This window comes from Camelina sativa, chromosome 6, assembly GCF_030686135.1.
Source record: "Camelina sativa cultivar CO46 ecotype springtype chromosome 6, ASM3068613v1".
Classification (NCBI taxonomy): domain Eukaryota; kingdom Viridiplantae; phylum Streptophyta; class Magnoliopsida; order Brassicales; family Brassicaceae; genus Camelina; species Camelina sativa.
In genome coordinates, this window is record NC_141885.1 from 22,980,076 (window position 1) to 22,996,773 (window position 16,698).

The 16,698-nt window shown below is 34.6% G+C and overlaps 2 protein-coding genes, 2 non-coding genes and 2 pseudogenes across 5 annotated transcripts; 3 read left to right on the top strand and 3 right to left on the bottom strand.

Moving 5' to 3' along the window:
* Window positions 1-2,728: 2,728 nt before the first annotated feature.
* LOC104792430 (CBS domain-containing protein CBSCBSPB2 pseudogene) lies at window positions 2,729-5,077 on the top strand (annotated as a pseudogene). Its single transcript, XR_015559384.1, has 2 exons — window positions 2,729-3,034; window positions 3,307-5,077. The product of XR_015559384.1 is annotated as a CBS domain-containing protein CBSCBSPB2 pseudogene (transcript).
* Window positions 5,078-5,144: 67 nt separating this feature from the next.
* Window positions 5,145-5,226, top strand: TRNAL-UAA (transfer RNA leucine (anticodon UAA)). Its single transcript has one exon. It is a non-coding gene; the product is annotated as a tRNA-Leu (tRNA).
* Window positions 5,227-5,475: 249 nt separating this feature from the next.
* Window positions 5,476-5,558, bottom strand: TRNAL-UAA (transfer RNA leucine (anticodon UAA)). Its single transcript has one exon. It is a non-coding gene; the product is annotated as a tRNA-Leu (tRNA).
* A 411-nt stretch (window positions 5,559-5,969) lies between these two features.
* Window positions 5,970-9,467, bottom strand: LOC104792431 (bifunctional enolase 2/transcriptional activator). The gene is made up of 14 exons (XM_010518577.3): window positions 9,074-9,467; window positions 8,717-8,780; window positions 8,548-8,612; window positions 8,395-8,442; window positions 8,196-8,282; window positions 8,021-8,101; window positions 7,703-7,885; window positions 7,385-7,522; window positions 7,220-7,297; window positions 6,928-7,122; window positions 6,765-6,815; window positions 6,539-6,679; window positions 6,393-6,449; window positions 5,970-6,303 (listed from the first exon to the last, which is right to left on the bottom strand). Exons 1-14 carry the CDS (start codon window positions 9,137-9,139, stop codon window positions 6,223-6,225), a joined length of 1,335 nt encoding a protein of 444 aa, XP_010516879.1. The 5' UTR covers window positions 9,140-9,467; the 3' UTR covers window positions 5,970-6,222.
* A 1,024-nt stretch (window positions 9,468-10,491) lies between these two features.
* Window positions 10,492-11,915, top strand: LOC104699267 (uncharacterized; annotated as a pseudogene).
* A 52-nt stretch (window positions 11,916-11,967) lies between these two features.
* Window positions 11,968-14,806, bottom strand: LOC104792432 (AT-hook motif nuclear-localized protein 11-like). Its single transcript, XM_010518578.3, has 5 exons — window positions 14,293-14,806; window positions 13,952-14,022; window positions 13,080-13,211; window positions 12,723-12,884; window positions 11,968-12,642 (listed from the first exon to the last, which is right to left on the bottom strand). Exons 1-5 carry the CDS (start codon window positions 14,585-14,587, stop codon window positions 12,142-12,144), a joined length of 1,161 nt encoding a protein of 386 aa, XP_010516880.2. The 5' UTR covers window positions 14,588-14,806; the 3' UTR covers window positions 11,968-12,141.
* Window positions 14,807-16,698: the final 1,892 nt, after the last annotated feature.

The following is a 16,698-nucleotide window of genomic DNA, read 5'->3' on the forward strand; positions in this document are numbered from 1 at the left end:
CGAAAATAAGTCATTTAACCAAATTTTATGTTATTTTATATATTTATAAAGTTTCATTTGAGTTTACCAACATGTTATATGATTCGTTTTAGAATTATTGTTTTCCACTGATATGGGATTAGTTTGTAGGTGTAGGCACTTGGGTGCTCATTAGGCTACTTGTCCAATAATTCTTGTGCTCTTTTTTCTTCCTCTAAATCCCTCCAATGTATCCATAGTTGATTATTGTTTTGATAATATTTTATAATTGTTGTTAAATTTTGAATGATGATAACACTTTCACATCATCAAAAGGTTATAAACTGATATTCTTGGAAGAAAGGTTTGAGTCTTTGTCGAAGGTGAACAAAAACGATGTTTTAAACTAATTCTGTCAAGGTTGAATGAAGAAAATTATAAACAATGGTTTAGTCTAGTCGATGTGAGTAACCAAAAATAATGCATCATACGAATATATTTGTGAATATGTGTGGGGAAATAATTAGTATGCTAAACTTTGAATTTCTACCATGCAATAAACCTTCAAAGAGACGTGCAGTGCATGAGAAATAATTATCGTAAATCTTTTAGTTTATGAATTTGTTGAAAGTTTTTTTTATAAGAATGTAATTTTTTTGGAAACTTATCGAATTTTTGATAAATCTAAAAAAAATATCCGAAATTCATCGTTGTTGGATTGGTTAAACTTATTAGGTGAAAGAGATGAACGTAATGATTGGGTAATACTATAGGGACGGTATAAGATTAGTAGTGGGTTCTGAACAAACAAATTTTAGAATATTTCACATGTAAAGAATTATTGCTAAAAATAAAATCAAATGTGTTTCTTTTCGGATATATTATAGAGATCGGGACGAATATGTATAAAATTTGAAAAACATATCAGTTCAAATTTTAAAATTAATATTGGGACAGAAGAATTCGAATTCATACAACTATATAAACGAAGATTGAAATTAGAAAGCTAATTCGCACTTGGATCCTAATAAACGCTTAACATAACAAAGATCTAATGCTTGGTCTAAGAAGATGTCATGCTTGTTAACAATATTATTCCTTCTTCCTAAGCTCACTCAAACGACATGTTAAATAACATTGTATCATTATTATTATATGGTACGTATACGGTATATCAATCACGTAGGTTTTAATTATACTTTCATTATTCTTTGTTTTTTACTCTTTATTTTCTGATTTAAAACGTTGAAACATTTTAAAACAAGAATTTTTTCATCTATCGCCATGATCCACTCTTTGAAATAACATTTGAAAATTAAGAAAATTAAAATTTTGCTACTACTAAGCTTTCGTAACAATCTGTCATCATGCTTACCTCGAAACGTACAACAACCTTCAAAAAAGATGAAGTTTGTTTGTTTTCCAAAGATCAAACTATTCATTCAAAAACTTAGAACTTAATTCTAACTCTTTGAAATGACATATTTGAAAATTAAGAAAATTAAAATTTTGCTACTACTATACTTTCGCAACGATCTGTCATCATGCTTACCTCGAAACGTACAACAACCTTCGAATGATGAAGTTTGTTTGTCTTCCACGGATCAAACTATTCATTTAAAAATTTAATTTTGAATGAACATTTCCACTTCTAGTAATCTGTCCAATATTTTTAAAAAGTTTATATCAAACAATATAATGAAGATGTTGATTGATTTTCTCGCTATCATTTGCAAACACTGCGTTTGAACCAGTCATGTCCTAAATAAGACGGATTTCCGACGGTTTTGCTCATCATCTCAGTGATCCCCATAGAGTCCTTCATCCTATTCAACTGTCGGTGGTAAGAGAATCCCGTCCCGTTTTACGCACTGTGTGAGACGTGTCATTAGCTCTCTCTATCTCACCACCAACGTCATGCTCTTCTTGCTACGTTTACGTTTTTTTGTATCAGATTCATTTAATTCTCTCTTATTCAATTCACCAGGCAAATTGTTTACATTAAAGTTTTGAGGATTCAGCAACGCACTTTTATTCTTATCATAGTTATGATATTATCAATACTTTTTGTATCAACATGCCTATATATTCTCAAATCAAGGAGACAAAAAAGACCATATAGTGATTTTCATGCAAATTGAGATAGTGCCAAGTGGAAGCCAAATGCCAATCTTTCGCATCTTACTTTGCTTAAAATCCTCATAGTCAATCACATAGAACAAGACTACAATAACTAATTAAACTATACACACTTATATACTAATTAACATAGAAATGCCATCTTTCGGATCTTCCTTTGCTTAAAATCCACCGATCGACTAATCGAGTCACATATAACAAGACTACACTAACTAATCAAGTATATATACTTATTAATTAACGTAAACCCCGTGTCAATTTTTCTCTATCTTTTGGGATCATTGCTTATAAGTAGTTTTCACTTTCATTCATTCTAGAATGTAGTAGACTAACTCCAACGAGAAAGGTCTCTATCTCTACAGCTAAAGATTTTGCTTATGACGTACACAATATTCACTCTCATTAACTGATAAAACTTTACATGTATGTGATAAATAAAATTTAACCAAAATTAATTGTCTATTAATTATTGTATTATCTACTTTTTTTCCTTTGTTATCTACTATTTAACAATAATTTTTTTTGAATAATTTTCTTTTTCAAAAAAATTATTGTATTATTCATCTTTTTGTTTTGTTTAATTTCGGTGTGAGTGGTAGAAAACGACCAGACACGTTGTTATAGGGATGATGAGATAACGAACCAAAAGAAAATAGAAAAAATAGAAAAAACAGATAACAAAGGAAAAAAGAAAAAAAAATAGTCTTATTTCTGGAATCAAACCTTTTTGAGCTTTTTTCTTAAAGATCAAACATATAAATTTGTGATTTTGATGATTGGGTTTTGCTCATTGAAGACAGAAACATAATAACAAAGATCAAAATTTCGAAACTAATTCCCAATTTGATTTGGAAAGAACACCAAACCTTTGGCTTTTACATTAAACACCCAACATAAAGATTCAAACTTTTCAACTCTTCCTACGCCATTTCCCCTGGTTAGTATCTTCTTTCTTTTAGCTTTCATCTCGATTTTGTATTTCACAGGTTAGAGATTAATGTTTGATCTGTTTCAATTTGTCTTGGATGTCCTAAATCTGGAATTTGGATTTGTTTAATCTGCTTCATTGTTTGTCGTAATGTATCTCCTTTTGCTCTTCCAAATTGTTAAAATGGTTTTGATTATCCAAAAGAAGAATGTAACAAAGAGATTATGAATCACATTATTGTTAAGTATTTGTAAATTTTTGATTTTTGTCTGGTTTTGTAGGTTGATGGGTATAAATTAAAAGGCTTTTTGTAAAATATGACGACTACTCCAACTTCATCTAGGAGGAGAAGCATTTCAAGTATAAGGAGAACATCATCAGCTTCTAAGAAACCTGTTCTTCAATCAGAGGAGAGTGAAAGCGCAAGCGGAAGCCTTACTGAGAATACCTCCAAACCCGATTCACCTCTTGCTCAACCTGTTTCTGATGGCGAGAGAACTGTCAAGAAGCTAAGGTTATCCAAAGCTCTCACTATTAATGAAGGAACAACTGTCTTTGATGCTTGTAGAAGGATGGCTGCTCGACGTGTTGATGCCGTTTTGTTAACTGACTCAAGTGCTCTTCTTTCTGGTATTGTTACCGACAAGGATATAGCTACAAGGGTGATTGCAGAAGGGTTGAGACCAGAGCACACTCTGGTCTCTAAAGTCATGACTAGGAACCCCATTTTTGTCACGTCTGATTCACTAGCCATCGAGGCTCTTCAGAAGATGGTTCAAGGGAAGTTCAGGCATTTGCCTGTTGTAGAGAATGGTGAAGTCATTGCTCTGTTGGATATCACAAAGTGTCTCTATGATGCTATCTCTCGGATGGAGAAAGCTGCAGAGCAAGGAAGTGCTTTAGCTACTGCAGTGGAAGAACGGCATTGGGGAAGTGGGAACTTCGCTTTCATCGACACGTTGAGGGAGCGGATGTTCAAGCCTGCATTGTCAACAATCATTACTGAGAATTCAAAAGTTGCACTTGTGTCTGCATCAGATCCTGTGTTTGTAGCTTCCAAAAGGATGCGTGATTTGCGGGTTAACTCTGTGATCATCGCTGTAGGGAACAAGATTCAGGGGATTCTAACTTCAAAGGACATTCTAATGAGAGTTGTGGCGCAGAATCTGTCTCCTGAGCTTACTCTTGTTGAAAAGGTAATGACACCAAATCCTGAATGTGCATCAGTAGAGACAACAATACTAGACGCTTTGCATATAATGCACGACGGGAAGTTTTTGCATCTTCCGGTTGTAGATAAAGATGGATTCCCTGTAGCTTGTTTAGACGTGCTGCAGATATCACACGCAGCTATTTCAACAGTTGAGAACAACAGCTCAGGAGCTGTGAATGATATGACGAATACGATGATGCAAAAGTTTTGGGACTCAGCTCTCGCGTTAGATCCACCTGAGGACTACGAAACACACAGCGATATGTCAGCAATGCTGATAAATTCAGAGGGGAAGCAGTCTTGTCCATCACAGGGACTTGTGAGCTCGTTTGCTTTCAAATTCGAAGATCGTAAAGGGAGAGTACATCGGTTTAACTCTGCCGGTGAGAGTTTTGAAGAAGTGATGGGTCTTGTGATGCAAAGATGTGATGCGGATACAGGCCTTCAGATTATGTACCAAGATGATGAAGGTGATAAAGTTTTGATTAGTAGGGACAGTGATCTTGTTGCTGCTGTGGCTTTTGCTAGGTCTTTGGGACAAAAGGTTTTGCGACTGCATCTCGATTTTACTGAGACAACGGCTCTTGAGACGATTACTGATTTGTCCGAGGGAAATGGCGGTTGTGTTTGGTGGCAGTGGCAGACTGGCGTCATGGCTGGGGCTATTGTCCTAACGAGCATAGGTTTACTTGTTTACTTGAAACGTTCCAAGAAATGATATGTTTTGAATCGAATAATTTAATTTGTGTTACACTTTTACTTTGTCTTCTTTTTTTGTTCGATTCACACACATTGCAAAGCAATAATAAAACTTGTTAATTACTTACGAACCAAAGAAATATACTATTTGTTCCTTTATGGTCTGATAATTGTGATTGGTTCTTACAGAAGTCATAAGACAAGAAAGCAGGTTTGCCCGAGTGGTTAAGGGGGAAGACTTAAGTTCTTCTGCACATAAGTGCGCGTGGGTTCGAACCCACAGCCTGCATTTGTGTTTCCTTAATTTTTTCTAAAGCTTCATGAAACCATGAAACAGTTTCTTTGGTTTTTACATCATTGAAACTGTTAACCAACAAAAATCGTACTTAACTCATTTGTTCAGAAGACATTCAAATTTTGAAAATTTATCATTAATAACATCTCAAACCACACTGCTTGTTCATCTATGACATATTGCAGGCTTCTTCCATATAGCCTCTAAAACATGGTAAATTTTCAAAAATTAAAAGCAAACAGATGCAGGCTGTGGGGTTCGAACCCACGCGCACTTATGTGCAGAAGAACTTAAGTCTTCCCCCTTAACCACTCGGGCAAACCTGCTTCTTGTATATAATTAGTAATATACCTATTTGACGATATCCCTATCCCCAAATTCAGGAAATTAGTTAGTTATATCTATCTTCAGTTGCTTAGATTATACATATCAACGTTTGAGTGAACGATTTAAGTCATCCGAGAAGGAACGTCATGGAGATACGATCTTGTATGAATGATTCTAGAGATCAATCTTTAAATAGATGGTGTACTGAACTCTCAAGTTAATTAATGTTGATTGCATTCTTATAAAACCTTAAGAGCTTGCCATTTCAACGTGTTAGTGTACTTCAATACTATTTCTATTAAGAAAATTTTCTAACAGGCACGCAAACACATTAATGATAGCCTAAGAAACCAAACTTCAGTAGAGAGTAGAGAGTAGAGAGTAGAGACCATAACAATCATAGGAGAAAATTAAAGGGTAAAGCCGAAATTAGATTGTAAAATAGGGGCTACCATCCTCCGTAAAGGCAGAGCTCTCTCATGTTTCCCCTTACAAAAATGAACACAACTTTTCTCCCCCACAAAAAGGGTTCATGAATAAAAAACGTAAAACCCAACAAAGAAAAACAAAACAAACGTTTTATTTAATTAAGCAAAATGATCAAACTCGGAAGTCATCTTCTCCTCGCCAACGGAAGACCAACTTTGCTTCTAAAAGCTTCACTTAGTAGGGTTCCACTGGTGTGCGGAAGTTGACTCCAGCGTAGATTGCCTCAGATCCCAACTCCTCCTCGATACGTAAAAGCTGTAAACAAAGAAACAGATTAGACAATGTGTTGGTAGTTGTTATAACATATTCAACATACAAAGATTGTTTGGTTCGAGATGTTAAACCTGGTTGTACTTGGCAAGACGCTCAGATCTGCAAGGAGCACCAGTCTTGATTTGTCCCTGTATAGACAGAAAGATCCAAATGAGAATCCAACAAAAGATTTAACAGAGGATTGCTACTTAAAATGCTAGATATGGTTTCAACTTACAGTAGACAACCCAACGGCTAAATCAGCAATGAAGGTGTCCTCGGTTTCACCACTTCTGTGGCTGGTCATCACTCCCCATCCTGCCTTCTTCGACATCCTAACTGCCTCAATACTCTCGGTTACAGATCCGATTTGGTTAACCTGTTCAAAAAGAAATTGGTTATTAACTAGCTTAACTTTTTTTAATTTGATTCGAATTAATAAACCAAAAGAATAGTGAAGGTACCTTCAAAAGAAGAGCATTGCAAGACTTCTCGGCAATTGCCTTTGCAACTCTCTGGAATTAGAAATAGTACAAGACAGATATAAGCATTTTGAGAGAGAACAGACAAAATAAAACTGGTAAGAACATCTACTTAAGTCACAAACACTGGCAAATAAAAACAGACCTTGGGGTTGGTGACCAACAAATCATCACCGACAATCTGAACCTCTTTTCCACACTCGGTGGTCATCTTAGCGTAGTGTTCCCAGTCATCTTGGTCAAATGGGTCCTCAATGGACACAATTGGGTACTCAGCAACAAAGGACTTGTACAGGTCCTTGAGAGCATCTCCAGAAATCTTCTGAGAGCCATTGTTGTTCTGCAGAGAAACAAATAGCCCAGCAGCTATAAGTTAATATATTTGCACACGTTATATCCTAACAAGGAAGAGATTAGGAAGGAAAAAGAAGTTTCACCTCTTCTTTGAAGTTCAAGTCATAGGTCTTGTCAGATGAGTAGAACTCTGAAGCAGCAACGTCCATTCCAATGACAACCTGAAAAAAAATGACTTGGATCCATTAGCTTCATAAATTACATTTCAGGTGAAAGAACAGCAAAATTGGATCAGGTAAGAGACAGACCTTGCCAGTGTAGCCAGCCTTCTCAATAGCAGTCTTGAGCAATTCAAGACCTTCCTTGTTCTCCTGAATGTTTGGTGCAAAGCCACCTTCATCACCAACATTGGTGGCATCCTGGCCGTACTTCTTCTTAATCACAGACTGGAGAAACATGAGAACAAGAAGATGGTCAAGCCATAGTAGAAAACATGTATTATGTGTTGGTCCAGAGGAATTAGACAAGTAATTGTCACTGCAGTTACAGCAGCTACGAAAAGGTAATACATGTATATCGCATATTCATTGAAGAGCATTTCAAAGAACAAAAGGATTGGAATATACCTTCAAGTGGTGGTAAACTTCCACACCCATTTTCATGGCTTCCGTGAAGGAAGAAGCTCCAACAGGTAAGATCATAAACTCCTGCATAGCAAGCTTGTTTCCGGCATGGGATCCACCATTGATGACGTTGAAGGCAGGAACTGGAAGGACAATCTTTGGGTTTCCAGCAAGATTGGCAATGTGCTGCACCCAAATACCACGCAAAAGGAAGAGCTTAGAACATTTACTACCAGAAAAAACCAAGTAGCCAAAGTAGCAACAATAGTCTTGTCCTCCCTGGCTAGAGGGAACCAACTTATAAATGCAAAATTGTTCTACCTTGTAGAGAGGAATGCCGTTGACAACAGCCCCGGCTTTGCAGACAGCAAGAGACACAGCTAGAATAGCATTGGCTCCAAGCTGTACACAAAAAAAAAAGAAGAGGCAAGTTAGTGAGACTCGTCTTTCAATCTAGAGTGAATACACAAGACATGAATAATTTTCCGTGAATTACCTTTTGTTTGCACCAACCCCACTCGTTTTGGGTTCCATCAAGCTCATGGACCATGAAGTTGTCAATAGCTGTCTGCTGAGTTGGGTCCTGCAAGAAAACAATAACATGAATAAGCCTTGTGCACGTACTACTGATGTTAAAAGACAATATTAGCAGACACAAATATGATATACCGAAAGCAGATTAAACTGAGACTCACCTTTCCAATAAGTGCTGGGCCAATGATGTTGTTCACGTTGCCAACAGCCTAGTGAATTCAACAAAGAACAAATCAGACAAACAGATCCAACTCAGATAAACAAACACTTACACCACTAAAAACATAAAAATCTCATCGCAGTTTCAGTCTCACCTTAGAGACACCCTTTCCAAGGTAGTCTGATCCTCCATCCCTAAGCTCAAGAGCCTCGTAGATTCCTATCAACAACAAAATCCCACAAATACAGAGTCAACCAAACAATACGTAATATATCCAAGCCCCAAGGCATGAACATAAAAAAAACAAAAAAATAGTAACTAACCAGTGGAAGCTCCACTCGGAACAGCTGCTGTAACCTTGACACCAGTGGATGTGTGGATATCGACCTAAACCATTATCACATCAATTCATTAGCAAACTTGGAGATCGAACAACAGATACATAACCAAATCGTGAAAACCAGATCAAATAAAACAGATCCGTTATATAAACATCCGAGATCAAAACAAAAAACACCGATCATCCCTAACAAAAAACGAAATCGAAACCACGGTACGCTCATAAACCATCATAGATAACAAAAGACAGAGATCGTAGCTTAGGAATACTCATCAAAACAAACAGATCCACCACGAATAAACGAGCCCGAAAAAGCTGATCGGAGAAAAAAAAAACGAACCTCAACGGTGGGATTACCACGGCTGTCAAAGATCTGCCTAGCCTTAACGACGGTGATAGTAGCCATAGCGAGTGAGTGAGTAGATCTAGAGAGAGAGAGAGAGAGAGAGAGAGAGAGATAAGAGGCGATGTGTTCGAGGGTTTTAGTGAGAGAGAATCGCTTTAACAGTAGTAGCTGAGGAATTGGGTGGGTGGTCTGGTTCGATATATAAAGACGTCACGGGTTATGACTAAGCCGTTGGATTGTTTCGATATTAACCGTTGGATGAGAAGGTAGGTTCGTCAGATCAGTGCTAAGATGAAGCCAAAACGATGCGCTGCACGCCTTTTGCAATATAGAAAAGGCTTTTTTCTATTTTGCCTTTGCTCCTTGTCCAAGTAATATGAATATGACTAGTTTTTTTTTTAATTTTTAAGACTCTAGAAGAAGTTATAAAAATATACGAATCAATATTTTATTCCATTTTTGATTATATGTTTTTCCTTTTCTTATTTTTTTTCTTGGTCAACGTTCAAGAACATGTTTAATGTCAAGTTTTCAATTTTAGATGGTGTGGATATAGAAACGATACTAATAGAACTTTTACTTTCTTTTTATTTTTTTTGGTAAAAGGATACAATGGGTTAGCAAATTTGGGCCTGCACAAAATTATAGATACTAACACATAAAAAAACATAGTGAATCCAAAACATCCACATGGTGACGTTCACACGTACGATTAGCCGGAGGGATCAACCATTTTTTATGCCATGTTACTTATGACTAGCCGGAGGGATCAACCTATACATTTTCATTAAGTTGTGCTTATTCTATATATATGTCAAAATTTTGAGGTTCTTTTTAAAATGTGGAGTTTGTGTGGGATTTTTTAGATGATCTTTGGAGTTTCAAACTCAAAATGAGAAGGATAGGTGATATTAATATTGATTTTTTTCAAAAATCTAATTGATAATTTACTAATTTTTGTAAAATAATCTAAGTTTTACTAAACTCTATGGTTTTTTCATGCATTTATATGTAAATTATATATATATATATATATATATATGTGTGTATATATGTTACATATTTTAAAATTTATTTAATTATATGCATTTCATGTTTTATATGAATGTGAGAAGTTAGAAAATATAACTCCGTCGAAACTTTAAATTAGATGGAAAGACCAAAGACGTATCGACATTTGTCCATCTATATATGTCCATGTATACTACCAATGGATTGGTCTTTGTAGGAATAAAAGTGAATATGAGAACAATTAAGGATAAGAACAAAAAAAGATTTAACAGTATCCAAAGCGCCGCATGCAGATATAACGCCAAATAAATGGCTTTGACCTTCGTGAAGCTAAATCGCCACCACCATCAAATGACTAATATAAATTCATCGTATGAGTCTTCACGAACTTATGCACAACAATGGCGGAAGAAAAGAATGAGAAGAGCATCATTGCTTCGGTCGATAGCGACGATGAAGGTGATGGTTCAGATTCAGAGCATGCAGACCTGATTTCGTTTATGGTTAAGCTTAGTTTAGCGGCGAAGAAGAAACTCTTAGTCTTGAGTCTGAGTGGTCTTCTTCTACACCGTGTCCACAAAAAAGACATGCGTAAAAAACCTAAGAACCGCTCTCCTGATGCTTCTTGTGGGCCAAATCTTGGTAACGTTTCAATATCATTTTTATCAATATCTAGTTTGTTTTTCATATATAGTTTAGTTTAAAGTGCGTTTTTTTTACTGTTGCTGTGTAGTGTACAAGAGGCCATATGCAGAAGAGTTTATGAAGTTTTGTCTTGAGCGATTCGATGTTGGGATTTGGTCCTCTGCTTGCGAGTTTGTCTCTTCATTTCCCATCTTTATAAATACTGATTAAAATCTGAGTTCTTTGAGCTTTATAGTGTACATGATTCTTTATTTGTTTTGACTATTTAATAGGAATAACGTTGATATGATTCTAAGCATTGTTCTCGAAAATTTGGAAGATAAGCTCTTGTTTGTATGGGTAAGAGTAGACTTGTATATTTAGATTTATAAGTGACCATTTATACATACTCTCTCTGATGATACACTTTGTTTATGTACACTTTTTGATACTTTGTTTTAGGATCAAAAATAGTGTACTGATAGTGGCTTTAAGACATTAGAGAATAGTAAGAAGCCTATGTTCTTTAAGGATCTCTCTAAAGTGTTTCAGTGCTTCAGCGACTTCTCTGCTTCAAACACCATCTTCATTGATGATGAGCCTACAAAGCTCTTCTGAATCCGGTAAAAAGAACATTAATTGCTTTAATTATGATTCTTAATTATTGCATTAATTGCTTCAGTTTATATACTATTTTCTATTTCTTTTGGTAATTAATCAGTTCAGTTATTTTTTTTAACTTTAAATATTGATCTTGCCGTGCATGCAGGACAATACAGGTCTGTTCCCAATGAGCTATGATTCTTCTAACAAAAATGATAATTTACTTGGTATGCAAAGTTATAAACTTGTGATGTTACTCTCTTATCATTAGACATGCTTTTTAGTAATGGTTGGATTTTTTTTTGTTATGAATTTATGATAGATCCCGATGGAGAGTTGTGCTCTTACTTGGATGGTCTGGCCAAATCATCGGATGTTCAAGCTTATATCAAAGAGCATTCTTTTGGACAGCCCAAGATCGATTCTTCTCATCCGGACTGGTCTTTCTACCGCAATGTCTCAAAGATTGCCTCTTAATCTTTGCATATTTTTCAGTTTGTTGAAGTTCCCTATTCTCAATAATAATGCCCTTCTTTTGGCTTACTATTCATAAAAAAGCCTACTTATTCCAATTCTAATAATAAAGTTAAATCACTTATGTTCTTCATTTGTTAAATCCTTGCAATATGTTTAGACAAAGAGAAGCAATATGAACGAAAAATAGTTTAATATTATTGTCCATTGGTTTGTAAACAAACTAATGTGCTGAATGTTTTGAATTTCAAAAGGAGAGATAATATATTTAATATAGACTTATTAACTTTAAAGTCTTAATTAGTTCAATATTAATAGTTTCTGATGAGTCTGCTTCTGGCTGTGCCACCCTAGACTTGGAATGGAGCTTCCCGCGTTCCTTGCTGTGCAACTTGTCCTGTTGATGAGGAAGCCAGCTCGCTTGGTATTCTAGGTGCAATACTCGCAGCTTGGGACTCATCGTCTTTCTTATGAGAGATGTAAGGGCCTCTCATATTTTGCTGTTGGACTTGTACCATCATGATTGAGAGAGCCATTGAACTTGGTATCCTGGCTGAAAAATTCACAGTTTGAGACCCGCCTCTGGTCTGACAGTGAGAAGAGCCGCTTATCATGTTTGGTTGTCGGACTTGTCCCCTGGCTGGGAAATCCAGTGTGCGTGGGACAGTAGGTACAATCATCACAGCTTTGGACTTATCATTTCGGCCGCGTATCATATCTTGTTGTTGGACTTGTCTTGAGGAGGAAGCCAATGTTTGTGGAATAACGGGTGCAATAGCCAGCGGATGGCTCTCAGCGATTCTCCTCTCAGGCGGATTTGTGACCAACGGCCAGAAACTGCCAACCACAACCTGTAATAATGAATCACAATAATTTAGATAGTTTCAAACCATTGAGCCGCAACTAAATTAAGATGATGTTTGTTTCTTACTTGGACTGGACATGCTGCAGTGAGACTACCGACTAAAACACCACCAAAGAGGGCTCCATCTGCTCCACCAATCGTAATCCGCCACTCTCCCGTCTTAGTCCTCACTTCTCCGCTCTCCAATATTGTCATTGAACTTTTAAGAGATACTATCGCATACACATCCTACACCAAAATGTTATTATAACGTATCCAAATGCATGGTATACATTTTGAAACACCAAAATGCAAGTTAAGACAACTCATTAATATAATTAATCTATATCTAAGACCAATTTTTCTAAAGCATCCTTCCAACATGAACCATTGAGTTATAAGATTCCAAGATTGGACTGCAAGCCTGAGTTCATCATATTATACCTTAAAAGTCACGACTTCACGGGATCTAAGGAGCGTTTGAATCTTGATGTTAGCAACCAAACCATTTGCCGCTAGCACACTTATTCCACGAGAACCATTAGCCGTGAAAGACATAATCCTTTCGATTATATCCTGTATAAAAACCATAAATATTTACAAAAACATCTCATTTTCAACACATATACGATATATACTAAGAGTCAAAGACCAAATAGCTCTTGAAGCAAATAAACAAAGCTGTTAGTACTTGACACATATATGATATCCTCATCACCCGCTACCTACGATTGAACAGTATGTGTAACCAAGTAGAGATAAATGACAATGTTACGTACACGTCAAAATAACCAAAAACTACAAATGAATGAAGAATATTAATTACTGTTATCGTATGTTGTAAAACTAATTTAAAAGATCTGATATCTATGTAAACCGAACTTTACTCACAAATATATTGATGATTCATTAAAGTTAGCTCATATGATTTACTAACTTAAATAAATTTGCTTACCTTCCATGTAAAAAAAAGAATCTAAAATCATAGCTCCATTAAAAACTCGAGTTAAACTGGGCTAAAAAATTTGTTAAAGAGTTTTCGTTATAATACATGTTTACGTGGATTAAAAACTATAGATATTGTGTGTTTTTAAAGAGCCTTCGTTGTACATATATATATATATATGTATACTAACTATGTTGTGGAGGATTGAAGAGAAATGTTCTTTAACTTTGACCGAAAGATATATAGTATAAAAAAATTAATCTAAATCTAAATCCACAGTGAAGAAACACAAACAATATTTTTTCAACAACAAGAAATGAAATAAATAAACAGGTATCCATAAGTTTAACTTATTAAGTTATATACTTACATCTCCTGTGTTAACTGTAACGAGATGTGGCCTGAAGTCCCCTCCTCCCAAAGTCATAGACATGTCATCACCTCCAATCCCAAAAAAAATACATCCAAATTAAAAACCGAAGATCTACCAAAAGAAAGACTACAAGGGATTTTTCCAAGAAATTTCCATTTGATTGAACAACGTAACCCTAGATTCATTGATTTCTCTAATCATATCGTTATGTTTATATTTCCTAACACACAAGATCGACATATAGAAGATTAATTTTGTTTTCCCCTCGTTAATAACGAAACTCATATATATATATATATATATATATATATAGTTAATATTGTAAAAGAGCTCAATACCTGCAATACTGTTTGTCAACGACGACGACCTCTTCTTTCTTCTTCTTCTTCTTTGATCAGAACGCGACCTCTTCTTTTGTGTCCCATCTTTACTGAGGAACTTCCCTTGTATATCCCGCCCGTAAATTATACCTCTCCTCCTCATGCTGGTGGAGCCATCCTCTACGGTGACTGGTGCCGCTACGGCAGTCTGCGTGACCGGAGAGGGAGAGATATGCCTTGATGAGTTCAATGACAAGGGAGGGGGGGTTCTGTTTAGATCCGTGATTTTGTTTTGTGCAAAGTTTAGATCCATGATAAGAGGCTGGAAATGAGAAGGGAATTAGAGTGAAGATTTTTTTTGGGGTAAGACACAATTCGAGTGAAGATAGAGATATAGCTAGATTTTGTGATTTATAAAACTCTTCCAGGTCATTGTATATATAGGGAAATCAAAGATAGTTTGGAAAGAAAAAAATTTAGCCGTTTCATAATTATTATGTTGCATGCATGTGCCAGTTTGCAAAAGCTGTATATCTTTATGTTGTGTGTATGTATAGGTATTAATAAAAATAGCATTTTAAAAAGTCTAGTAATAATTATATAAAAAGATAAATAAATTATAATATTGTCTGTCTAAATAAACTTTCGCTTTTTAAATTTATTTATAAAGATAAGAAAGTTTAATTAATGACTTTTTTTATAACTAGATTGGTAAATTTAAGAACAATTAATTAATAATAAATTCGATAAACTTTTTTTTGTCAACATAAATTCCATAAATCTACTTAATCTAAATTGATAATTTAGATAATTTGGATTAAAATCATCAAGTATGTGTATAAGATAACATATGTTACAAAAAAATGGATACAATTGAATACATGTTTAGTAAAGAGTTTTTTTATATATAATGCATCGGCTGATCAAATATTTTAAACATTATTATGGTAAATTTCTATTTTAAAAGTTATTTTGTCGTTAAGTTGATATATAGTATTATGGAGAGATCGTTATAAAAAAATTAAATACCGTTAAAATCTGAAATTCCAAATATCTAAAATTAGTTTACTAATTCTATATTTGACACTTTACAGTTAAACATATGCTACAAAAAAATGGATGTAATCGAATACATGTTTAGTAAAGAGTTTTTTTTATTTAATGCATCGATCGATCACTTACTTTAACCATTATGGCTAAATTTCTATTTTAAAAGTTATCTTGTCGTTAAGTTGTTTACGCAGTATTATGAAGAGATCGTTTATCTTTATAAACAGTTTAAATACCGTTAAAAGATCTGAAATTTCACGTGTCTAAAATTAGTTTACTAATTCCATATTTGACACTTAAAACCTATTGTAAAAAACTTTTTAAAATTTTTAACAAATTTTGAAATTTTAGTTTATGTTCCAACTCGACAATATATAACTCTAATTACTGAGTACACATACAAAATAAAAACACAACTAAAGTAGCTAAATATAGTCAAAACTACAAATGTTTGAAAGACTATCCAACTCTAGTTACATATTTATACCATAAGATTGATCGAACTAACATGGCACACATATATAACAAATGAACATTATAGTATAGAAATTATATACAAAAGAGAACATTATAGTATATATATCAATCCAATGGTAAATGCATCTATTCATGAATCAAATTTCAAAAATAAAATCATGAAACAGAGAAAGTATTTGAGATAACTAATAAAAGATTATTAAATTTAGGAGTTTGAATCAGTAGGACCAAATCCACTAAAAAACAAATTCGTAAAAATGGAAAAAAATCATAATGAATCAAAACGACGGTTTCTTTTTCAGTGGAAGCAAAATACACGAGTATAGTTTTCTCCCATTTTTTTAAATTATAGTAACGTCTAAACAGGGAATAAGACAAAGGAGAAAAAAAGATTTTTACCAGTTTTGATAAGTTCAAAGAACCTTTACGTTATTCAAAAAGAGAAAAAAAATTTGTATTTATCCGGAAAAACATCAACGACAAAAAAAGTATTTAAGTAAAACAAAAACTGGCAAATTATATTTCTTGCCAGTGAAAACCGATGAATAATGTGCTGTAACGCCTCTTTCCAAACTCGTAACTCATAAAAGACTTTTTTGACATCTAGCTCTTCCCAGTTTTGAAAGTATTTTCATTTTGTGTTGATTACAAAATTAGAATCCTTCATAAAATAAACTATTGTTCACTTTTAAGCCCATGAGCCAATGCCCAACAATTCCATGCGCCAACGATAAAACCCAAACATACATACCAAGCCTACCCGAACGGAAAGAGCCTTGCTGAATGATGTTGACCCAAAGAGAAGTGTTGTTAGTCCAAAGTAATTTTAAGATGACCCAAACTCTCTCTACTCTTTAACTTTCCTATGAATAAAAAAAAACTCTCAAACTCTCCAAA